The sequence below is a fragment of the Panicum virgatum genome, chromosome 7K (genome assembly GCF_016808335.1).
Source record: "Panicum virgatum strain AP13 chromosome 7K, P.virgatum_v5, whole genome shotgun sequence".
NCBI classification, from domain to species: Eukaryota; Viridiplantae; Streptophyta; class Magnoliopsida; order Poales; family Poaceae; genus Panicum; species Panicum virgatum.
Window position 1 is genome coordinate 42,183,545 of NC_053142.1, and position 25,531 is coordinate 42,209,075.

General features: G+C 47.7%; 1 protein-coding gene across 1 annotated transcript in view; it reads right to left on the reverse strand.

The window, feature by feature from the left end:
- Positions 1–27: 27 nt before the first annotated feature.
- The window catches only part of LOC120642736 (BEACH domain-containing protein C2-like), a 37,338-nt gene continuing 11,834 nt past the window's right edge, over positions 28–25,531 (reverse strand). Inside the window, exons 5-31 of the mRNA XM_039919308.1 lie at positions 25,113–25,217; positions 24,872–24,985; positions 24,627–24,703; positions 24,342–24,423; positions 23,448–23,780; positions 21,745–22,367; positions 21,115–21,199; positions 14,244–14,438; positions 12,661–13,212; positions 12,441–12,584; positions 11,819–12,319; positions 6,279–6,427; positions 6,004–6,073; positions 5,838–5,921; positions 5,700–5,756; positions 5,563–5,631; positions 5,396–5,482; positions 5,200–5,316; positions 4,741–4,890; positions 4,548–4,632; positions 4,351–4,471; positions 3,695–3,791; positions 3,497–3,610; positions 2,230–2,596; positions 885–1,672; positions 692–814; positions 28–544 (exon numbers count right to left, since the gene is read on the reverse strand). Coding sequence (XP_039775242.1) covers positions 476–544; positions 692–814; positions 885–1,672; positions 2,230–2,596; positions 3,497–3,610; positions 3,695–3,791; positions 4,351–4,471; positions 4,548–4,632; positions 4,741–4,890; positions 5,200–5,316; positions 5,396–5,482; positions 5,563–5,631; positions 5,700–5,756; positions 5,838–5,921; positions 6,004–6,073; positions 6,279–6,427; positions 11,819–12,319; positions 12,441–12,584; positions 12,661–13,212; positions 14,244–14,438; positions 21,115–21,199; positions 21,745–22,367; positions 23,448–23,780; positions 24,342–24,423; positions 24,627–24,703; positions 24,872–24,985; positions 25,113–25,217 — 5,358 coding nt within the window. The 3' untranslated portion in view covers positions 28–475. The remainder of the gene's footprint in view (positions 545–691; positions 815–884; positions 1,673–2,229; positions 2,597–3,496; positions 3,611–3,694; positions 3,792–4,350; positions 4,472–4,547; positions 4,633–4,740; positions 4,891–5,199; positions 5,317–5,395; positions 5,483–5,562; positions 5,632–5,699; positions 5,757–5,837; positions 5,922–6,003; positions 6,074–6,278; positions 6,428–11,818; positions 12,320–12,440; positions 12,585–12,660; positions 13,213–14,243; positions 14,439–21,114; positions 21,200–21,744; positions 22,368–23,447; positions 23,781–24,341; positions 24,424–24,626; positions 24,704–24,871; positions 24,986–25,112; positions 25,218–25,531) is intronic.

The window sequence follows — 25,531 nt, forward strand, 5'->3', positions numbered from 1 at the left end:
CAAATGCTATACGTTGGAAATGAAATGTTTCGATCAACCATTTCAACATTTGGTGGCTGCTGCCAAGTCATAACAGATTATTCACGTATACAAAGTGTTACAGGGACTTCTTTCTAAAAAAAAGTGTTACAGGGACACTGAAGACAAGCACTGTACGACAGTGACAGACCAACGAAAGAATGCGTAGCAAAACTGTGTAGAATTACTATTCACCCATTCTATAAAATCATTTGTGATTTTTACAGCCTACTTCACTACTAAGTACTACGTCCGTTGGTTTCCTCATCTAAATTACCTGTTGGATACAGAGTATATGACCTAGCCTTTGCACAACCATTCTAACCCTCCTCGATTTTGTACAAATGGCGTGTCCCACGCCTTCTCTTTCATTACTTTACTACTGTCTATGATAACTAATAAGAGAAAAATCTTGAAGTAGGCAATGATCTGCTGGACATCAATTCTTTGCCATAGGTCATTGCTGAAGTAGCCCGTCACCTTCCCAACCAAGACGTAGCATCTGATCCACTACCTTCAAGCTCAACTGCAATATGATCAACTCTATCACGAAGCAAGTTCAAAGTGATTTGAAACTTGGCAATATCACTAATTGTATTTAAATATTTTTACAGCAATTATTTTTCATATATTCAGTTAACATGGGCAATAATTAGGAACTGACGATACTTACAGCTGGATCAGTGAAGACTATTAGCTGCTTATCAGCAGTAGAAACTAGAAGATTTGTGTTCTCTTTGTTCAGAGCAATTGCTGTGATGTCCTGGCCCTTTGCCAGCTTCAGTGTATGAAAAACCTGAAAACATATCTGGTGAGCATAGCACAAAGGACAACAATGAAGGTGAATCCAAGTTCTTAATGCCAACCTTAAGTTTATGCAGATCAACAAAGCAGATTGAAGGCACATGAACAGACTGCTCAGTTTGAGATTGTTCTGAATCTTTTGATATACCATCCTTGCCATCGGGTCCAAGTTCATGATGCCCAGTTTCAGTACTCTCATCACACTTGTAGTTGTTGAACAAAGATGTTCCAATTAAAGCAAAATGGCCGTCAGTTGAAATCTCGATGCAACTAACTTGTCCAGAGAAAGGTAATAGAACTGAGGTAGCAATAAGGAGTCCGTTGACAGTGAAGGTAGATAATGTTTTCTTTGATTCATTCCAGACCAAAATGATTCCTTGAGAAGATAAGCATATTGCATGTGCCTCAGCAACATCAAGCCTCCTCATCAGCCGGCCCGTGCGCAAGGAATGTAGAAGAACGCCTGACGTGTTTGATGATGAAGCAACAAGTCCCAAGTCAGGACTAACAGAACAGCAGGCAACTTCCCCAAGATGTCCTCTCATTACATGCATAGGACCTTCAATTCGACGTCTCTTTGTTTCTGAGAGGCTGCTAGCACTGCTGGATAGAGGACTGCGCGGTGTCGATGGTGTAGTCGGTGGAGGTTCTGTAGCATTTTTCTTATGTGAGGAGCCTATCCGATGAATCCTCCAGAGTATAACTGTGGTATCTCTAGACCCTGTCGCGAGGTAGTTGCTATCAGGGGACAGTGCAAGGCATGTCACAGGAGCAAGATGTCCAGAAGCAGTTTCAATTGTTTTTGCTCTGTCTGGAGATATCAACTTCAATGAACCATCAACATGTCCACCTATCATTGAGCAAAACAGTATTTAGAATTTATAAGCAGATTTAAGGAATGGTGACAAAATAATTGAGCCAGCCTGTAACTACCATATCACACTCCATCAAGATGATAAGCAAGTTCAGAATAGGTTATATAGCCAAAGCATGATGAGGTTGTGGAGTGTGGACTGCCAGCCTAAAAGTCTTAACAGAAAACCCAATACTTTAATTTATGTAGGAGAGTTACTTAATCCCCTAACAACTCACAGTTTCAACATACAATCTAATAAGATACATAAAACTAAATTAGCACTGAGTCATTGTACGTCCCATAATGTTTCTTCTGTAGACTTAGTTTAAATTTGGAATATTATGGCAGAACACTGCAATGCTTTCATGAATTCCAGAAGTACAATAGTGTGCTGAGGCAGTAGGCAATGGGTGCAAAGTACGGCCATCACAAAAAGTGAGATGAGAAAAAAAAAGAATGAAGAGCGAAGTAGATCATCACGTATGTTATTACCAAGTAAATGTACAAAAAGAAATCTACAGAGATAGTAAGAAGCAGAAAGAAATAATCACCAGTAATTGTCTCTTTGTCACATGTGACAGCAACAACTGCTGAACTGCGGATTGCAGAGGCGGCAAATGCTATAGCCCTTGGGAGCTCATAATCTTCTGCAGCACCGGCAGATCCTTTGAAAATGCGCATGAGTGCGCCACTGGTTGAATTTGCAGCATTTCTACCATGATGGAAAAGGAAAGGTGTCCCTTGACCATCTGGAGTATTAGGCTGCCAATGGTGAAGTGCCACACGAGCTGCTGGAACATTTACATCTACAACTACAATAGAGTCGTTTGATACGAGCATAGCACTGGCAGGAACATTGCAACGATCTGAATGTGGAAGCATATAGGATTTAAGTTCATTTGGATTCCGGAATATTGTCTGCACAGTAGATTTAAGGGTCAAGCCATGCCAAATATTAGTGAGCCACATAACCTATTATACTATGAATATGAAGTATGAGTGTCAGAGTGTATGACAGTAAAGGAACACTTAAGTACTATATTATATTTAGTGGTTACTTATGTAGCATAGGAGCTGCCAGAAATGTTTCTCTATCGTGAAGAATGACAAAGGAAATAGAGATAATGGACAATAAATTTTTAAATAATTATATCTCTAGAAATTATGTAGATGGCTAGATTCATATATGTTCAATAAATCCACCATCGTACATCTCACCACCTATGATCGAGTCCTCACCGACTCAAAATTTGGGTGCCTATTTCTTCTTATTTACAATGGCACCTAGTTCCACCTAGGTTGATAAAGATTATTTTTTTCTTTTTAGAAAACAACTAGAATGCAATCAAGACCAGTTTCTGGACCAATTTTAACCCTGGTTTACCACCCACATACATCCAAAGCATTTTGAGCTTCCATTCCTGCTTTAATGGATTACCCCGAATGATATGGTTAGTTCTCCCATTGCCATAAAAAATTCACATGAGGAAACCAGCTTCACTGGTGAAATTGTGCTTTTCTGCTCTTCCAATGGAGTCACTACAATGGTATATGCTAGAGGGTTCCCAGCAATATAAATCTTCATTCCGTACCTTAAGTAAATTTGGGTGCCGTAGGCTAAACCTGGAGTTTATTTTCATATATATATATATATATTAGTTGCTTAATTGCCATTGACATACCAGTTCACACCAGCAATCAGCCTAGAACCCTAACACAACTAACGACAGGCTAAACAACAACAATAATTAGTTTTAAATATAATTAGCTTGTCCTAAACGCATATATTTTAAAACAGAGGGAGTATTATAAAATTACCTGTAGTTGCAAGACCTCTGCCAATGGCTTCCTCTTCATGTGAGGGGCAGTCAGAAGTTGAGATGGCGTCTGTCCAAAGTAAGCTATTTGATCTTGTGTAGCTCGCCGTTCCACCTAAAGAATTTCCGATAAATCATGAAAAGCTAGACAAAAGCTACTCGAAAACATGTACAATAGCTCATGCAACCTGCTACTTACTGGGTCTGTAATTTTGTCAATGTCAACAGTTCCCTCATATGTGATGTAGAAGAATACATTGTTGGCCATTATGGCTTCTTTGCCCCTCTGTTTATAACTGCAAAAGGGAGTCGTCAACAACGAAAAGGTGACGTATGTTAACCATGGTGAAGAGAACATGAGAACTGGCGAGTCGTAAAAAATGAAAAGGTGATGTATGTGAGACATGGTGAAGAGAACATAAGAACTGGCCCCTCAGAATAACCACCAAAAAGGATGCTTGACATCATATTGATGGATGATACAAGCAAGAAATTCATTGATGAATTGCTAAAGCCAAGAATAATCCATCCAGACCATTTTATATCTAACTTAGGAGCCAAGAAATACGAAAGGCAAAGACAAAATTTCCAATATAGAATATCTCATAGTTGTACATAATATATCCAACTCAAGATATTATTGTACATGCAACTCATTAGAGTTCATCAAAGATAGAGCAAAACATCCATGGCATACACCTACATCATAGCTGGGGTATGTCTGTGAAACTGAAAGCACACATGAAAGTGGTAGAACTAGAATAACATGGACCGAATCCAAATATGAAATCAGCCCACTAATGCAAATGAACAGAGACAAAGAGCATGGTACAGCTAGAATAACATAGAGCATACCCAAATATAAGATCAATCCATTCATGCAAATGAGCAGAGACATGCTCACTCTCAAGAGCCTTCCGGTGTTTATGGACAAAATCCACATGGTTCTCAGCCCAGGGAGGCAATTGTACAGAATCTGCAATGGTACCCAGAATTGCATAACGTATTTGTGTATTCAGCTGTATAGTTGACTTAAGTTTAAATGCAATTACCTAGCTTTCCTCCAAGTTGAGTTGTCCCAAAGTCGATACAGTTTATGTTGGTAAATACCTCAGGAAGGTAAAACATCTCAGGTACCTAGATGAATACCATCAGATAATTAGATTGCTACAATCTACACTTAATTTATGCACTAACCAGTAAATATCCATGGAAAGAACCGCAGACATTTGTCGGTAGACTTACTAGCTCTTTTACATCGCTCATGTCTTCGAGAACACTATCCCATGTACCAGAAAGATCAGAAAACATGCGATCAGCATGGTCAAATTTGCCGCCTTGTAGTTGTATTGACAGTGTCGTAAAAGGCTCCACCCTGAAAAGGTAATACAAAACCTGAAAAGGTAATAATAGTCAGTACACAAATCAAACATTGCGACAATCAAGTATGCACTGGACAATAATTTATGCACTAACCAGTTTTCTAAGTATTAGAACAATATCAACAAGGAGAATTGCAACACACCAAAGTTATAAACACACCCTTATGCTTATTACAATTTACAAATTGATCAAGCACAAGAATGTTGGGTGCTCTACACAGAATTAAAATACAGCCCAAAGTACTTCTGCACAGCATAATGCATACTTGCATAGTCAGTATTCTAAGTAAACATTGGATTCATCTTTATTAAGAAGATATACCGTGCCAGCGCTGGAGTAATGTGAACCGTAATGAAACTTTGGGATGATTGGATCCTCGAATGTAGAGTACCGTTCTTGGAACTTCTTTAGACGTTCAGGGTTTAATGCTCCAATTGGCTGTATCAAATAATACCTGCTATGGTTAGTGATTAGCAAAAGACAGGAGCAATAAATAGCCAAATAGGTACATGACAACCTTTGAAAGATCTCTATACGTCGAAGGATCATCCAGATTCAACACTCTGGATTTGTAATCTGCTACTATCCAGGGAAAAACAGGGTACTGCACAAGCAGATAAAAAGAATATTAGAATGACAAGTCACCAGATTCGACCAGAAATACAAATTGTGCAGGATACTGACCTGAGTAATATCATTGTAACTGCGCCCAGCCAGTGTGTTCAGTTCCATCAAGTACTCAAAATTGCTAATCTGAACAAATCGGACATAGTTAGATATCAAACCTACCAACAAACTGGCATAGGACAATGTCTGTGTACCTCCCAATTAGCCCAGCGCTCCATCAACTGAGTTCTTTTAAGAATCTGCTCAGCTCTCTGAAATAAAAAGGGTCACATGATTGCCTATAGTTGCATATTGTAATGCTAGATGTTAGTTAAAGTACACCTAACACAAACCTGGGTAGCTAGAAAGATGTCATTCAAGTTCGGAGGTTTGGCGTGAACAATCGCCCGATAAACATTTTTACGTGCCTCAATGTCCTACATTGAGTAGACATATAGTTACTCAGATGTGGCAGGTAAGTAATTAAAATTATGAAGTAGTGTTTCATTAAGGATGTACCCCAAAGTCAAAAAAGAAATTTGACCTATCTACCATGAATAATTCCAAAGCACTTCGCCGTAGCAAGTATCTGCACAAGTCATTTCAACCCACAAAATGAGTGAACGACACATGAAATAAACTATATGGTAAGGTAATATGTAACAAACTCAGAGTACAGTTCATTCATCTCAATAGCAAAACAATTATTTCCCCAACAGAACTGATATAAACATTAGATGATAGACCAGAAAATAATTTATAACAGCAGCACAGATGAGAAAGTAACGTTTTACCGTCTACTATATATCTGATGAAGTGATGAGATCAACCAGCTTCGATCTTTATCTTGTTGATCGCATTGTCCACTAGTAGATGCAGCATCATCAACGTTACTGTCACTTGAGCGCTCATCAATGATAAAGTTAATCCTCTTTGAAGTTACCTGGAAAGAAAATTATAGGGGGGCAAATGACATCCATTAGCAGATAAAGGTGAAGACGATACAAGAAGAACAATCAATCATTAGTAAAAATATTAAACCAAACAGTTCCAACAAGGCTTGATACGAAATGACAGCTAGGAAAGAAAACCACAAACTAGACAATAGAAATATTACGAATTTTGCACAACCTGAAGAGCAGAATATAACATATATCATGCTAAGTAGCAAAGATAGTTTCACAGAATACATTGAATCAAAGAAATACCAAGCATTTTAAGCCATTGCAACAAAAGTGATAAGTATTATTAACATTATTTATTCATTCAAGAGAAGAAAAAAAGATGTTAACATTGCCCATGGATTCATTGCCACGTCATATGAGAAAAGGGACCATGTAGATTTTCATTCTAAAGAGTCCAGAAACCAAAGAATATTGTTGGGTTCCTAAACCAGGTTCTTCTATTTAAATAGAATTAATATTCCTATGACCACCTGCGGACATGGATCACCCCCCAGAGGCCCTTCCCCTCCTTCCTGCAGGTCCGGGACGACCTCGTTCTAGAGGAGATCACTAGGGGTCCCGCGACCGGATCGTCCTCGTCCTTCTCCACCGCACTCGTGGCTGCTCCACCGGCTTCCTCCGCCTCACCTGCCACCTCTCCTTGGTGCTCCTCCCACCGGGCAGAGTGGGGGTGGGGGGGCCCGCGGTGGGCGTCGTCGGGGGAGGGGGGATGTGGTGGTGGTGGTACTGCTACTGGTGGTGCTGGAAGGGGTCATCGGGGCACGCCGACTCCGGCTCCTGCTTCTGCCCCTGGAGGTACGCCCTGGCCATCCTTGAGCAACCCATGGTCAGGGCGCATCTCGATGTGGCCGTTTCATGGTGGGGGGGGGGCTTCGTCCTCAGCTCCAGCCGGCAGCCATGTTCACCAGTACTGCTCCCTTGTTCGCGCCGTTCTGGACTCCACCCGCTCAGCCCAGCCAGCCTCCGACCTGGCCTGGGGAGGACCAGGCCGCGCTGGTGCAGTCCTTCAGCACCATGGGGCTGACACCGCCAGTCAGCACCGAGTGGATCGTTGACTCGGGTGCCTCCTTCCACACCACCCCAGATGCTAGTAGCCTAGTATTCTTTCTTCTGTCCGACCCCCACATCCTTCTTGTTCTTCTTCTATCATGGTTGGTGATGGGTCTTGTCTTCCTGTCACCTCCGTGGGTTCTACTCCTGATTTTTTTCGTCTTCCCAATGTTCTTGTTGCTCCTCAGATGGTTCATAACATTCTTTCTATTCGCCAGTTTACAGCTGACAATTCTTGTTCAGTCGAATTTGACTCCTCTGGTCTTACTGTGAAGGATTCGGCTTCCCGGCGTCCGCTCCTCCAATGTGATAGCTCGGGGGCCCTTTACACCCTTCGTCCTCCTGCTTCCGCTGCTCCACATTCGACTTCTTCTTCGTCTGCTGCCTTTGCTGCGACATCGTCTTCCACCACCTGGCACCGCCGACTTGGTCACCCCGGCCGCGACGTTTTGGCTCAACTCAGTCGTAGTACCGATGTTCCTTGTACTAGGACTTCTGCTGAGCACCTTTATCATGCGTGCTAGCTAGGTCGTCACGCTAGACTTCCTTTTTCTTCTTCTTCTTTGCATGTGACGCATGCCTTTGATCTTGTTCACTGTGACCTGTGGACATCCCCTGTACCCAGCATTTCTGGTTATAAATATTTTCTGGTGGTGGTTGATGATTTCTCTCATTACTCTTGGACTTTTCCATTGTGCACCAAGTCTGAGACTTTTCCCACCCTTCTCCACTTTTTTGCCTGGGTGTCTACTCAGTTCGGCCTCACCATTAAGGCCGTCCAGTGTGACAATGGACATGAATTCGATAACACCACCTCCCGTTTTTTCTTCCTCTTTCGGGGTGTTCAGCTGCGTATGTCTTGTTCGTATACCTCTCCCCAGAACGGCAAGGCTGAGCGGATGATTCGCACGACGAACGATGTTATGCGCACCCTTCTGATCCAGGCCTCTCTGCCTCCCCGCTTCTGGGCTGAGTCTACACATCGCCACCTACTTGCTTAACCGCCTTCCGTCCACGACTTCCCCTGCTCCCACTCCACACCACGCTCTTTTCGGTACCCCTCCTAGCTACGATCACCTTCGTATCTTCGGGTGTGCATGTTACCCTAACATCTCCGCCACTGCTCCTCACAAACTGGCGCCCCGCTCGACTCGTGCGTTTTTTGGTTACTCCCCTGATCACAAGGGGTACCGCTGCTTTGACCTCACCTCTCCCCGGGTCCTCATCTCCCGACACGTTGTGTTTGACGAGTCGGATTTTCCCTACTCCACCTCCTCTACACCTTTCCCTGACCCCGAGTTGGAGTCCTTGTTTTCGCCTGACCCGGTGGTTCAGCCACATTTGTCTGTCTGTCCTTTTCCCGCAGGTTTTCCTGGTACACCGACACCGCTTCCGGTGATCTCTGCTGCGCCACGCGCGGCCCCGGTGTCTCCTGCTGCGCCACACGCGGCCTCGATGCCTCCTACTGCGCCTGCGCGCTACGCTCAGCCGGTGTAGGTGTACCGGCGTCGTTCGGTGCCGGCACCGGCGCCGGACCCACGGCCTCCAACTCCGCCCCCGGAGACTCCAGTGCGCTATGCGCACCCTGTGCGCGTCTTCGAGCGCCGCTCGACGGCTCCGCCTCCACCGCCACCTACACCGGAGCCGTCGCCACCGCCGCCTCCACCGACTCGCTCTCGTGTCGAGCCAGCTGTGTACCACCCGCCCGACATCCATCGGGACCCTGGTCATATTCATTCCATGGTGACTCAGCGGGTGGCTGGGGTGTTTCGGCCCGCGACTCTCTCCGCCACCGAGAGAGAGCCAAGGATCTCTCCAGTACCCTCATCTGTCCGCGACGCACTGGCGGATCCTCACTAGCGTCGCGCGATGGAAGAGGAGTACGCGACTCTTCTTGCCAACAAGACGTGGGACCTTGTGCCGCGTCTGTCTGGTTGCAATGTGGTCACTGGCAAGTGGATCTGGACGCATAAGCGTCGGGCTGATGGTACACTGGATCGCTACAAGGCTCGCTGGGTTCTCCGGGGTTTCACTCAGCGGCCTGGTGTGGACTATGATGAGACCTTCAGTCCAGTGGTGAAGCATGCTACAGTGCGCACGGTCCTCGCTCGCTCTTTCTCGCTCATGGCCTGTGCATCAGCTGGATGTGAAGAATGTGTTTCTCCATGGCACTTTATCAGAGACAGTCTACTGTAGTCAGCCGGCAGGTTTTGTGGATTCCAGTCGTCCGGACATGGTCTGCTGGCTCAACAAGTCTCTCTATGGTCTGAAGCAGACTCCTCGAGCTTGGTATTCTCGGTTTGCCACGTTCTTGCTGACATTGGGGTTCACAGAGACCAAGTCTGACACTTATCTGTTCATCTACCGTCGTGGGGATGAGACTGCATACCTGCTACTCTATGTTGATGATATTGTTCTCACAGCCTCCAGTCAGCAGTTGCTTCAGCGCATCATCCCGTCTCTGCAGCAGGAGTTTGCTATGAAGGATCTTGGTTAGCTTCATCACTTCTTGGGTGTTACTGTGGAGCCTCGCCCTTCTGGCCTTCTCCTTCACCAGCAGCAGTATGCACTTGATATTCTGGAGCGGGCTGGGATGACTGATTGCAAGCCCTGTTCCACTCCTGTCGACACTCAGGCGAAGCTGTCTGCTGATATGGGTGATCCCGTGGCTGATCCTACTGCCTACCGGAGTCTTGCTGGTGCCTTGCAGTACCTCACTTTCACCAGGCCGGACCTCACATGTCGTTCAGCAGGTCTGCCTTCATATGCATGATCCCCGGGAGTCACATCTTGCTGCGCTGAAGCGTCTCCTCCGCTACGTTCGTGGCACTGTTGACTACGGCCCGGTTCTTCACCGATCTTCCTCTACTGAGCTTGTTGTCTACACCAACGCTGACTGGGCTGGCTGTCCGGACACTCGCCAGTCCACTTCTGGCTATGCCGTCTTCCTAGGCGGCAACCTTGTCTCCTGGTCGTCCAAGCGGCAGCCGGTTGTCTCCCGCTCCAGTGCTGAGGCAAAGTACCGAGCTGTTGCTAACGGCGTGGCGGAGGCGTCCTGGCTACGACAGCTCTTGGCTGAGCTTCATAGTCCGCTCGCCAAGAGCACGCTCGTCTACTGCGACAACGTCAGCGCCGTGTATCTCTCCACCAACCCCGTTCAGCATCAGCGAATGAAGCATGTGGAGATCGACTTGCACTTCGTTCGCGACCGGGTTGCTATCGGCGATGTTCGGGTCCTCCATGTCCCGACCACCTCCCAGTTTGCCGACATCTTCACCAAGGGTCTCCCCTCCTCGACTTTCTCGGAGTTTCGCTCCAGCCTCAACGTAGCAGGTGGCTAGTTGTGGCTGCCGGAGGGGGGGAGGGGTGTTGTCCCTGTGTGTGCTTTCTTTGTTGTCCAGTCTTGAACTCCGCTGCGCCGGTAGTTCAGACTGCGGGGGGGTGTTGGTGTATGTATGTACAGCGCATATGGCCCATGTGTTAGGCCCATCTAGAGGCCCATGTACAGCTACTATATTACCCACCCTTCTAGGGTTTGGAGGAATACAATGAGTATATTCCCTAACACACTGTACCCTATAGTTACTGAAAACCTGAAATGTAGCTGTTCATTAAGTATTTCAACTAGAATATTGTGACACCTAAAATTGTTGCAGTTAAAAAAGGACATAAATAAAATGTTATGAAAAAGACACATGCAATGTCACCAGCTGTACACGGGTCCTTTTGCATTTTCAGCTCAAATAAGATGTTAATTTTAGTACATGTATCAGCAAGTAACCACCAGAACATTTTAACTACTTTGCAGTATACTTCAGTAACCAGGATAAGGATAATGCTGTACTGAAGCTGAAGAGTATGCAATTAGCTAATTGGCATATCTTTAACTGATGGCCTTAATAATAAAAATCAGACATTTTAAAATGGGAACATATTAGGTGCAAACCAACCTTTTCGTGCAAACTATGGAAACTTCGATCTGGGCCATCGGACCAACATCCAAGGGGAGGGGCGCAGGGAGGTGGGAGGGGAGATTTGCAAAAGTGTGATTACCCAATCAAAGGGCGGGTCCAAAATGTAAAATTACCCAATCCCCCATGCCCCTTGGATGTTGATCCGATGATCCAGATTGAAGTTTCCATAGTTTGCACGGAGAGGTTAGTTTGCACCTAATACGTTCCCTTTTAAAATATGAATTCTACTAGAACACGCTAATGACAACCATGCCTATAAGTCAATGCATGAAAAATAAAACTCAGCTGTGAACTTTCAAGAACTGCTCATGACACAAGTAAGATTCACGACTGATTAATACTTACTTGGAAGGTTCCTCGGACAACTTTCAATGGTCGCACCATCAAGGATGAGAGTTCAACAATAATTCTCTCATCAGCTTCACTTGGCACATAACTGGGTGCAAGAATTGTAGATCTAACCAAATTCCAATCAGCACAAATGTCAGAACTTCTTGAACCTACTGATCCTTTTACTGATTGTTGATCTGCTGCTGAAGAATGCTGAAGCTGATCGTCATCAACACTGCTGTGAGTAGTATCAGTTTCGAGCTGCTCATTTTCCACATTTCTTTCATCCATTGACATTGCATCAGCCATGATTACAGAAGCAGATGATGGAAGTGAGTTTGTTAGTGAAGAATTAGCATCCTCGGAGTTGCATTCATTTGGTTGAGCAGCAACACTAAGAAGCTTCCTGTCCTCATAATCAGCAGCTGCGCCTAGATGATCAGATCCCTTGTAGTTTCTTTTCATAAATCTTCTCATCCTTGAAGAGCTTTCGGTAAAATCTAATTTCCAGAAAACCTGCAACACGGAGTAGGCAAAATGGTTATTGAATATAACCAGGTCAACATTGTGCTATTTCCATGAAGATGAAACAGCGCAGGAAAACAGAGAATAAAAATAAATTATAATCAGTACATACACGAACAGGAGTGCACAGTGGTTGTCCAAAAGGTGCATATAGTCTACCCATCTCTGTTAGGCAATGAAGAAGATGCCGCCATGCTCTAAGTCCAGTTGATGCACGATGCCGATTTAACACATCAACTAGTGTTTGCCTCTCCATCTGCATTTTCCCAAATTTATGTTATATATCAAAAATTATATAAATAACAAACATTAAGAGTCCCAAGTCGGTTTACCTCAACCCGTTGTAGGTTTCGTGCTAAGGCTAAACACGAAACAAGAACTGCGACATATTTGTATGAAAGGGCTGAAAAATCTCTTCCTGCAACTGACTTGGAATCAGCTGATTGCAGGCATTCCATCCAAGCAGCACTCATAGCTTCTGAAGTATTCCACCTCTTTGCACGCTCGATATCACCTGAACTCCTCCGTTGTCCTGATGTTGCCATTGCTACAGCACTAAGGCCCCTTCTTGAACCAATCTTAGCAGTTCGTTCAAGGTCACGAGCAGCAGCCAGCGCAGCAGCTTTTGCTGCTGCTTTGTCCTTTGGGGTGGACCCAGGCTTGTTAGCTGCTGTTTCGATAGGCTTCTGGAAACTTGAGAAAGTCTGTAGTTTTGCTGCTGCTTTGCGCTCAGGCAATGATGTGTCACGCCTATTCAAGGTATTCCTAGGAGGTGTTCTTGTTTCTGTCCCTGAAGCACCAGCAGCCATCATGGCCAATGCCATCGCAACTGGTGGTGATGCAAAAGCAGCAGCCCAACCAGGTGATACCATCAAAAGTGCAGCCTGAGCTCAAAGAAATGAAACAAAAAGATTTCCAATCAATAGGGAATTCTCTGGAGAAGACATGATAACATATTGTATTAAGTTACTAATCTTTAAATGAAACAAGACCAATAACCAGTTTTTTCTAAAAGTTCTTCACAAGGATAATCATGTAAATAACATAATGTACATCCGGAATATTTGGACACAGAGATCAGTTTAAGTATCAATGTCCACAACAGTAAATACTATGTTTAACAAGAAGCAAAAAGTAAAGCATGCATGATTTATTGATTATTAGCGTATTAGATCAAATATCAGAAGTTGTGACTTGAAGCATACAAATAATTATTAGCTTCTGGGCTTCGCAACAATGCTCTTGTTACCAGATTAGGTGAACATGTAAATAATTCTCCCTCCATTCTTTTCCCCTTGATATTTTATACATGTGCACACTTATTAGGGATAGAACAAGATGACCATATACCCCAACAAAGCTTTGTGTCATTCGCAATCACATCAAATGTGGATGTCCCTTAAACAAACCTCTTTAAGCCTAGCGAGCAATATTCAAAGAGATTTTAATCTTGTAAAACGTAGCATTACCATTAATTAAGGTTCAATTTGTGATGCAGGAACTTTTTTTCTGGATTACATGACAAAATTAGCTGTTCCCCTTGATATCCTTGCGTGCATTCCAAACAGGCCCGATGTAGCTACGTATTTCCTAGAAATCCTATACCATACAGAACATTTTTCACACCTAAAACATCAAACGAAGAAACACACAGAGCGTTTCATTAAGTTAAAGCTACCAGCCTGTGGTTAGTTACAGGTGATTAAAACCAACCCAACTATTGTATTTCATAATTCTATAGCAAAAGATAAATATTTTTCAGATTTGCAGCTTTTCCTAGTTTAAAGACAAAATGTGGGTAAAATAAGCACACTGCACACTAAAAGTATAGTAGTATCAGAATGTCATCAGTACAGCATTAAGCAATAGCACTGTCTCGAGTTATGATTGGCTTCCAGGGAGAAGTAACTAGTACCTCAATGGGTAATGCATCTGCTGCCAAAGCACGATCATCAGCAATCAGTGGATTTTGACCATCTGAAGAAGTAAGCTCATGAATACCAGCCAAAAGAGGCCGCCATCTTCTAAGGATGGCTACAAATGGTGGTAAAATCAGCTCAATGTACTGTTTCCTTAGAGGTTTCCTGTCCCTGCCAATAGCGTGCCATACCTGCATCAAGTGTAAGATAGCACAAACTCTAATGACCAACAAATAATACCTTCTTTATATCCCAAGTAGAAATAGAAATAGAATTACTAAAATATGATTAACAAAACAGGAGAAGCCTAAATGATAAGCACGGTACGCCCATTTATTTACAACCTCATCATTGACTCAATAATGATGCTAGTATTTGGATGAGCAAAGATAAGATATTGTTCAAAATCATTTGCATGTACAGCATAAAAAACAACGAAACTAGGAGAGGTCAAGAATAACTTCTAGTTTTGTCCAACATGAAAATCTTGACTTGAAAAGTATTGTGAGCATTGAAAAGAAAACAAATCAAATTGTTGGTGTATATTTGAGCCCATGTACAGAGGCTCATCTAGAGGCCCATGTATAGGATCTATATATCCCACCCTTCTAGGGTTTGGAGGAATACATCCATTATTCTCTCTTATATGGTATCATTAGCCTAGGTTTTCCTCTTCCTCTCCTCCCTCTACTGCCGCCGCCGCCGGCAGCGAGATGGCCGGCCGTCGGAGCCACCCCTTCATCCCCTCTCTTCCCTCTCCTCCTTCCCTCCCCTCTCTTCCTCTGCTTCGGGCGCCACCGCCGCCTGGATCTCCTCTGCTTCGGCGCGCCCGACGGCTCCTCTTCCGCTGCCGTCGCCAGATCCGCCGCGTGGGGCCCCAGACCCTCCGCTGCGCCGGCCGTCACCCGGCCCCCCGACACCCCTGCCGCCGCCGCCTGGGGCCTGGTCGTGCAGCAACCGCCGGCTCCCGCCCCGCCCCTGCCAGATCCCGCCGCCGCCGCCGCCGCTGCTGCGGGCGCGCGAGGCGCAGGCGCGGAGGGCGCAGGGGCCTCGGGCCCGGCCGCCTGGCCCCACCTCCCTGACCCTGCCGCCGCCCCTGCTGCTGGGGGCGTGGCGGGTGCAGGGGGCACGGGCCCCCTGGTGCCAGTGCTGCAGGCTCCACCCGCCGCCGCCGCCCACCGCGCCGCCGTCGCAGCGGGGAAACAGCCCCTCCCTGACGGCCCCACCGCGTGGTCCGGACTCGGGATGGCGCCCGCGGATGCGCCGCTCGCCGGCGCCGCCCTCCGCGGGCAGCAGGCCGACACCGCTCTCGCCGCGGCCCTCCTCGCCGCCAAGTCGGAGGCTTCGGCGGCCCAGGAGCGGATTCGCGTGGCAGCCCTCGCCTGGGAGCGTGAGCGTGCCACGGCCGACGCCCTCGCTCTCCGGGTCGCCGAGGCGGAGCACTTCCTCCGTGTCTCCTCCGGCCAGCACGTCGACCTCGAGAACAGCGCCTCTTCCTCCCACCAGGCAACGCACGCTGGATCTGGAGCCCGGTACGACCCGACCGACCCCATGGTCGCCCAGCTCCACCTCCAGGCCGCCGGCGTCCAGAACATCAGGGCTCTGGTCTCCATCCTCCTCGACCCTGCGTCCTCCTCCTACGGCCGCTGGCGGGACCAGGTCTCTTCACCCTCCGCCGCTACGCCCTCGACGACCACGTCCTCGTCGACTCGCCGATCGAAACACAGGACGTGGTGTGGCTGCGCCTCGACAGCGTCGCCCAGTCCTGGATCTTTGGGACCATCACCCTAGATCTTAAGGACCTCGTCAGGACCCACGGCGGCACCGCGCGGCAGGCCTGGGTGGTGCTCAAGGGGCAGTTCCTCGACAACGCCGAGTACCGCGCCCTCCAGCTCGACGCCACCTTCCGCACCATCGTGCAGGGGGACCTCTCCGTCGGTGAGTATTGCCGGCGGATGAAGGGCATGGCCGATGCTCTTCACGACCTCGGCGATCCGGTGTCCGATCAGGTCTTGGTGCTCAATGTCCTGCGGGGCCTGAGCAGAAACTATGACCACCTGAAGAGCTGGATCGCCCGCCAGAGGCCCTTCCCCTCCTTCCTGCAGGTCCGGGACGACCTCGCCCTCGAGAAGATCACCAGGGGTCTCGCGCCCGGATCGCCCTCGCCCACCTCCACCGCGCTCGTCGCTGCTCCACCGGCTTCCTCCGCCGCCCCTGCCACCTCTCTCCTTGGTGCTGCTCCCACCGGGCAGACCGGAGGTGGGGGAGGCCGTGGACGTCGTCGTCGGGGGGGGTGGGTGGCGGCGGCACTAGTGGCCCTGCTTCTGGGGGTACCGGTACCGGTGGGGGCCGTCGGGGCGCGCCTCCGACTCCCGCTTCTGCCACTGCCCCTGGAGGTACGCCCTGGCCATCATTCAGCTACCCATTGTCAGGGCGCATCTCGATGTGGCCGTTCCAGGGTCCGGGAGGGGGGCCTCGTCCTCAGCTCCAGCCGGCGGCCATGTTCACCGGTGCTACTCCCCTCTCCGCGCCGTACTGGACCCCGCCCGCTCAGCCCAGCCAGCAGCCGACCCGGCCTGGGGGGTGGGACCAGGCCGCTCTAGCGCAGTCCTTCAGCACCATGAGACTGACGCCGCTGGTCAGCACCGAGTGGATCGCCGACTCGAGTGCCTCCTTCCACACAACTCCTGATTCCGGTATCCTTTCTTCTGTCCGACCCTCACACCCCTCTTGTTCTTCTATCATGGTTGGTGATGGGTCTTGCCTTCCTATCACCGTCGTGGGTTCTGCTCGTCGTCTTCCTAATGTTCTCGTTGCTCCTCAGATTGTTCACAACCTTCTTTTCATTCGCCAGTTTACTGCTGACAACTCCTGTTCTATCGAATTTGACTCTTCTGGTCTTACTGTGAAGGATTCGGCTTCCCGGCGTCCGCTCCTCCGATGTGACAGCCCGGGGCCCCTTTACTCTTCGGCTGCTCCGTCTTCGACTTCTTCTTCGTCTACTGTCTTTGTCGTGACGCCTTCTTCCACCACCTGGCACCGCCGGCTTGGACACCCCGGCCGCGACGTTTTGGCTCAGCTTAGTCGTAGTACCGATGTTCCATGTACTAGGGCTCCTGCTGAGCACCTCTGTCATACGTGCCAACTAGGTCGTCATGTTATACTTCCGTTTTCTTCTTCTTCGCATGCTGCGCATGCTTTTGATCTTATTCACGGTGACCTGTGGACATCTCCTGTACTCAGCATGTCTGGCTATAAATATTATCTAGTCGTGGTGGATGATTTCTCTCATTACTCTTGGACTTTCCCTTTGCGCGCCAAGTCTGAGACTTTTCCCACCCTCCTCCACTTCTTTGCATGGGTGTCCACTCAGTTCGGCCTCACCGTTAAGGCCGTCCAGTGCAACAACGGACGGGAGTTCGATAACTCCACCTCCTGTTCCTTCTTCCTCTCTCGGGGTGTTCAGCTCCGTATGTCTTGTCCGTATACCTCTCCTCAGAACGGCAAGGCTGAGCGGATGATTCGCACAACGAACGACGTTGTGCGCACTCTTCTGATCCAGGCCTCTCTGCCCACGCGCTTCTGGGCTGAGAGCCTCCACACCGCCACCTACCTGCTCAACCGTCTTCCGTCCACTGCTTCCCCTGCTCCCACTCCACACCACGCTCTCTTCGGTACCCCTCCTCGCTACGACCACTTTCGGGTCTTCGGGTGTGCGTGTTACCCTAACACCTCTGCCACTGCTTCTCACAAGCTGGCGCCCCGCTCGACTCGTTGTGTGTTCCTCGGTTACTCCCCTGACCATAAGGGGTATCGATGCTTTGACCTCACCTCTCGCCGCGTCCTCATCTCCCGACACGTCGTCTTTGACGAGTCGGATTTCCCCTACTCCACCTCCTCCACTCCTCCTGACCCCGAGTTGGAGTCTCTGTTTCCGACTGACCCGGTGGTTCAGCCACCGTTACCTCTCTGTCCTTTCCCTGCAGGTTTTCACGGTGCACCGGCACCGTTTCCGATGATCCCTGCTGCGCCGAGCACGGCGCCGGTAACCGCGGCCGCGCCACGCGCGGCCCCCGGACCTCCGGTCGTGCCGCGCGCGGACCCGGTGTCTCCCGCTGCGCCACGAAAGGCCCCGGTGCCTTCCCCTGCACCTGCGCGGGTACGCTCAGCTGGTGCAGGTATACCGGCGTCGTTCGGCGCCGACACCGGCGCCGCAGCGGTACGCTCAACCGGTGCAGGTGTACCGGCGTCGTTTGGCGCCACCTCCTGCTCCGAAGGCTCCTACGGCGCCTACACCGGAGCCGTCGCCGCCGCCGCCTCCGCCGACTCGCTCTCGAGCCGAGCCAGAGGTGTACCACCCGCCAGTCATCCATCGGGATCCTCGGCATATTCATCCCAAGGTGACTCGGCGGATGGCGTCTCAGGCCGCGACTCTCTCCGCCACCGAGGGAGAGCTGCAGGTCTCTCCGTTACCCTCCTCTGTCCGCGACGCCTTGGCGGATCCTCACTGGCGTCGCGCGATGGAAGAGTACGCGGCCCTTCTTGCCAACCAGACATGGGACCTCGTGCCGCGTCCGTCTGGTTGAAATGTGGTGACTGGCAAGTGGATCTGGACGCATAAGCGTCAGGCTGATGGCACACTGGAGCGCTACAAGGCTCGCTGGATCCTCCGGGGGTTCACTCAGCGGCCTGGTGTGGACTATGATGAGACCTTCAGCCCAGTGGTGAAGCCTGCTACTATGCGCACGGTCCTCTCACTTGCGCTCTCGCGCTCCTGGTCTGTGCACCAGCTGGACGTGAAGAATGTTTTTCTTCACGGCACTCTGTCGGAGACTGTCTACTGCTCTCAGCCAGGATTTGTGGACTCGAGTCGTCCGGATATGGTCTGCCGGCTCAACAAGTCTCTCTATGGTCTGAAGCAGGCTCCTCGGGCTTGGTACTCTCGGTTCGCCACGTTCTTGCGGACATTGGGGTTCACCGAGACCAAGTCGGACACGTCTCTCTTCATCTACCGCCGTGGGGATGAGACTGCATATCTGCTGCTCTATGTCGATGACATTGTGCTCACAGCCTCCAGTCAGCAGTTGCTTCAGAGTGTCATCTCCTCTTTGCAGCAAAAATTTGCTATCAAGGATCTGGGTCAGCTCCACCACTTCTTGGGCGTCACTGTTGAGCCTCGCCCGTCTGGTCTTCTCCTTCACCAGCGGTAGTACGCACTTGATATTCTGGAGCGGGTTGGGATGACTGATTGCAAGCCCTGCTCCACTCCTGTCGACACTCAGGCGAAGCTGTCTGCTGATCTGGGTGATCCGGGTGATCCGGTGGCTGATCCAACTGCCTAACGGAGTCTGGCTGGCGCGTTGCAGTACCTCACCTTCACCAGGCCGGAACTCACCTATGTTGTTCAGTAGGACTGTCTCCATATGCATGATCCCCGGGAGTCACACCTTACTGCGCTGAAGCGTCTCCTCCGCTACGTCCGTGGCACTGTGGACCTCGGCCTAGTGCTTCACCGCTCGTCCTCCGCTGAGTTGGTGGTCTACACCGACGCTGACTAGGCTGGCTGCCCGGACACTCGACGCTCCACTTCCGGCTACGCCGTCTTCCTGGGCGGCAACCTGGTCTCCTGGTCGTCCAAGCGGCAGCCGGTTGTCTCCCGCTCCAGTGCTGAGACGGAGTACCAAGCTGTTGCTAACGGCGTGGCGGAGGTGTCCTGGCTCCGACAGCTCTTGGCGGAGCTCCACAGCCCGCTCGCCAAGAGCACGCTCGTCTACTGCAACAATGTCAGCGCCTTGTATCTCTCCACCAACCCCGTCCAGTATCAGCGGACGAAGCATGTGGAGATCGACCTACACTTCGTGCGCGACAGAGTCGCCATCGGCGATGTTCGGGTACTCCATGTCCCGACTACCTCCCAGTTTGCTGACATCTTCACCAAGGGACTGCCCTCCTCGACCTTCTCGAAGTTTCGTTCCATCCTCAACGTAATCGGTGGCTAGTTGTGGCTGCGGGGGGGGGGGGGGTATTTGTCCTTTGTACTCTCTTCTTGTCCAGTCTTGAACATCGCTGCGCCGGTAGTTCAGACTGCGGAGGGGGGTGTTGGCTTTCTTGTTGACCAGTCTTGAACACCGCTGCACTAGTAGTTCAGACTGCGGGGGGTGTTATTGTATATGTGAGCCCTTATATAAAGGCCCGTGTATAGGATCTATATATCCCACCCTTCTAGGGTTTGGAGGAATACATCCATTATTCTCTCCTAGACAAACATCAAAACAGGAGGGAGGGGAGAGGAAGGTGGAGGCATGAGCATGCATTTGTGCACGTTAGCAGATAATATTGCCATATCGAAGATAAACACTACTATTATACCAGATTACATGTTGAGATAAGGGCTGATCACCCTCTAATCTACAGGCTTCTCGCATTGAGAAGAGGCTCTGATCATAGCCGAGTTCAGTAGGCAAATCCCTTTACAAGACCGATTCTTGATTGACTGATTTCTGAACAAGACTAAGACTACCTTCTGTTAGGAAGATATGAAGCAGACTAGGACATGGGATATCAATCTATATAAACTAGGAAAATACTATGTATGTAGGTCCCGCAAAATATGGTTTCACAATGATCGATTTTACACAAGTGAGGGGCTGAAAGGGTGGGTGGGGTGGGGATAAAAAAATATTTCAAAACTTGTTAAGGCACATTTGGTTGCCAACAAATTCCAGAATAAGAAAAGCACTTGCATGAAGAAAAATATTAGAAAAAGGCAGAAGCAATGTTAAGTATGTTAGTCCACTCAGGGGCATCACCTTTAATTCATTATGAGATAGACTACATGCTTAGGTGAAAAATGCAAAAGAAACTCACCTCTGAATAGAGAATAGAGGAAGCAACCAAAACTCTCTGTCTCTTAGACTCTGTAATTGGCATATTCAGGATAGGGCCAAGGACACTGCAGTCACAACCCATGAAATAAGAAGAATGACCAGCCATAATAGACTGAAAGAACACCTAGATATTATCATGTAATATATTGATCTGCATGCATCAACCAATTGCACCTGAAAGCTTAAGGGGAAAGGTTGGCAATTTACTATACTCGACACTCTCGCCCATGTGGAGGCTCCCTCAGGCCTTAGAAGTAGAATAGGAGCGGGCAAAAGATTCTTTTATTAAATTGTGCCGGCTAAGATCAAGGGTTCAAGACCACTCGCCCTAATACCATATAGATCTGCATACATTGAACAGTTGCACCTAAAAGTCTAGCTAATGGGGAAACATGGGCAATTCACTTATACTTTCAACATAATATATGAAGTACTTACTAACATTGAAGTTCTTACCTTTACTAAATTATAACAATCGTTCAACTCCTAACAAGCAGCATTAACACTTTTCTTGAGAAACTATTAGCAGTTTAGCACAGTTAAATGTATTTTGTTAATTCAGCCACAAGAAGATAGCAGTGAATCTGACTTTGCAAAATGATGAAGTTACCTCCAAAGAAGTGCAGACCGAGGTTTTCTCGGAGATGAATAACTGTTACCATCAAATGGCATCATGCTTCCAGCCTGAGGACTCATTCCTTCTGATGCTACATCCTTTACGCTAACGTCTTTCGTAAAAGCATCAATTTCACCATTGTCATCCTCCCTCATCGAAACAAGAACCATCCTGAGCATGCAAAGAAATGGTTGGTCGCTATCTAGCAACTGATAGAGGGCAGTCATAACCCCCATACCAGGGCCAGATCCCCCTCCAATACCAAGACCACCACCAAGTCCAGATTCATCTAACAGAAGTGCCTGCAGCACTGCAACTGATTTCTTCACAAGTGGAAGTTCAATCCAAATCCCATTTGAGTCCTTCTCTAGAATAGATTTCCAAGATTCCCAACCACTTCCACCACCGCCAAATATATCAGATTTGGGTGGAATGCCAACACCATACCACAAACGGCTTCTGTACTTCCAACTTTCTCCAAGATCTGCTATGCAGCTCCCATAAGACACAAATGCATGTTTGACAGATTCATATGGCTCAGCTGCTGTTGCTGCAGTAAGACGTTCCATCACGGCAGCAGGTATTTGTCCATTTGCGTCAGCCATAGAAGTAAGCAACTGCTTCAATCATAGCAGACAAAAATGCAGAGCATTCGTAAGATAAAATTCAACAATCTGTTGGCAATTGTCTATTAATATAAGCTATTTAGGAACAGTCACCAGTTAATTATTTTTAATTTTCACTAGATACCAAGATATGTACAATTAAAAGCTTTCACTGAATCCAGGAATAAGATCATCCAATAGCACCTTCAATTTGGGCGTATTTCACACTGTCACGTTTATGTGTTTAGAACTTTATTGCGGGATTTCTCTTTAAGGAAGTAGCAGGAATGGTATTAGCATGTTAATCAAGCACCAACTCCAACCCTAGCATTTATCATACCAATAATTTGTTCTCACCTCATATAATGAACTAATAGGACCAAGTACCCTGCCCACTAAGGTAAATAACTGCTCTAGTGAAATATTCAGGCATTTTACCCATATAATGATAAATTGGTAATAGTAAGCTAGGAACACGGAATAAGACTGGTGTTGGTGTATATTGAGCCCATGTGTATAGAGGCCCATGTATAGGAATTATATATACCCACCCTTCTAGGGTTGGAGGAATACATCCATTATTCCCTCCTACATGGTATCATTAGCCTAGGGTTAGCCTCTCTCCTCTCCTCTCTCCCAGCCGCTGCCGCCACCGGCAGCCATGGCCGGCCGCCGACCGCCAGGGCCCCCTCCTCTCTCCTCCTTCCCTCCCCTCATCTCCTCCTCTGCTGCCGCCGCCGGGCCGGCCGCCGGCTCCCCTGCAGCCGCCGCCGCCTGGTTGGCCCCTGGCGCCGCCGCCTGGCGCCCTGCCGCCGCCCTGGTCGTGCAGCCCGCTGCCGCCGCCGATGCGGGCGCGGGCACGGACGCGGGGGCCGCGACCGCAGCTGCCGCCCTGCAGGGGCTGCGGATCCGCCGGTGCAGGGCCAGCCGCCAGTGCAGGGCCAGAGTGGTTAGGACAGATGAATACAGTGCACATATAAGTATAACTGCTCAAATTTGAAGAGTGGTTAGGACAGCCAAATAATTAGTTCATCAAAATAATGCAAATAAATGACGAACTGTAATTACATATAGCCATGGTGTATTACATACATCTAGCGGAAGGCCACCAGCATCACTGGACAAAGATGACCGTCTTGAGGTCCCAGCAGCTGTAGGTTCTTTCCCAGCTGTGCCCAAAGAATTTGATCGACTAGCAACCAATGAAGCCATTGAGGCGGAAGATATGATGCTATCACCTGTAAGGGATGTGCAAAAATGTTGACCTTGCGACCTCAGATGATCTTCTACAAGCATCAGAATAACTATTGCATTCTCCGCTAGAGCTACTGAGAGATGAGCAGCATTCTCAGCTTGAATTTTTGCTTCTTCAGGAGACAAACCCTCAGCTGCAACACCAGCTGCAGCCGCTGCAATTACTTCAGTCTGCTTTACATACAAGCAAAAGAAAAACATTACAAAACAACAGCCAAATAACTTGCGGCAAAACTATCACATTGCAACAACCTGCGTCAAGATGATATAATGTAAACCATTCAGGATTATAATAACAGTATTACAATGACAGTCCAGGATCAATCAGCTAAAAACAGAAAATGCAGTCAGGTGGCACTGACAACATAACAGAAAAATTGTCATTACATAGCAGTGCTATTGCTTCTAGGTGCCCACATGTTATATTCTTGTGCAAAGGGAGTAGGGAACATAAGTCAAAGCTACCAACTCTACAATTCGATCATAAGAATTACCCATAACCATAATCTACATAACTTCTGAACGTATTCCTATTTTCCCCCAATTATTATCAACAACACTTTTTTAGAAGAGAGACAAAGAAAATCAACAGTTCAATGCATGAGCATGATAAGAGAAAACTAGCTACAGAAAGTAGCAACAGTAAAAGATATAAGATACAACTGTCCATATCATGCAAATAAAAGATCCATGCTCAGAAGGCAGAGATCATGTCAAGAAAAGGAGAATTACCTGAACTTGAAGCTCCCTGGCAGAAAAATCAAGCAGATCACCCAGTAATCTCCTTTTGAAAATAGGTAATGATTCTTCACGCCTTAAAAAGAATAGGTGCAGAAGGTTGCCGTAAAAAGCAAGGCAAAAATCCCAGTAACAAAAAAGGGGTAAAGATAGTGCAGAGAAAATAATAGTGTTGCCTTTGGAGTTTGAGAATTAAATCCTAGGCTTCTGAGTGCAGATATTTTAGAATAAATTTCTTGAATTATTCTTGAACAAGTTACCCAAGAGTGAAGGGGCTACCTTATTCTTTGGTCCCCAGTACTAGATCCTCCAACCATTGAGAGCCACTCTGCACAATGAATTGTTGCCTCCACGTCCTAAATAGTTGTATGGACAGAAACAAAATAAGATTTCATTATAAATTCAATGCATTTGGCCATGCTACAACCATCATAAACCTATCCACGGCGAAGGGATAGGCGATGGCTGCGACACTACAACACATGTATGTTGCTGAGAATATTCTGCTTAAAAAATTATCTTGCCTTCCACCCATCTTTTTGTCGCATTGAATGCTCCAGCATGATAATCAGGAAATTGTGTATGAGGTCTTCAATCTCACTCATGCTTACACCATCTGCTTTTTTCTTAGCTCCCATCTATAGCAAAAATTTAAATTAAAAATACGGTGAAATGACATAATGCAGTTTATGTGCTGTTTCACCTGAACACGATTCTCATTAGAATTAGAAAATAAAATAAAAGGCATGTGAGTGTGACACTAACCTCATGATTAGAAATCAAAACCTCCAAAATCCATTCTGGCCACTCTGCAATTGAAGTAATCGTGGTTCTATTATCTGGATGACTGCAAGCCAAAAACAGAAGATCCTGAAACGACATAGAAAGAATTTCAGCGTCATAAGAAAGTAAACAAGATCTAAAGAACTGATAAATCAAAACGATATAAGTCTTAGTCTGTAAATAACAAAGAGCATATAAACATATAGTCCAGTATATATGAAAATAAACATGCAGGTGTTTGGCTACATGGTGCCAAAGATGCCCTTAACCTATGCAAGAAGCGCAGATGTCTGATTTGGCTGACTATTATTGACATGCATGGCAGCTGGGATTATAGATTTGATGGAGATGTATGGCATCCAGATGTAAGCCAAACTTGCATGTGATTCAAAAATTCCAAA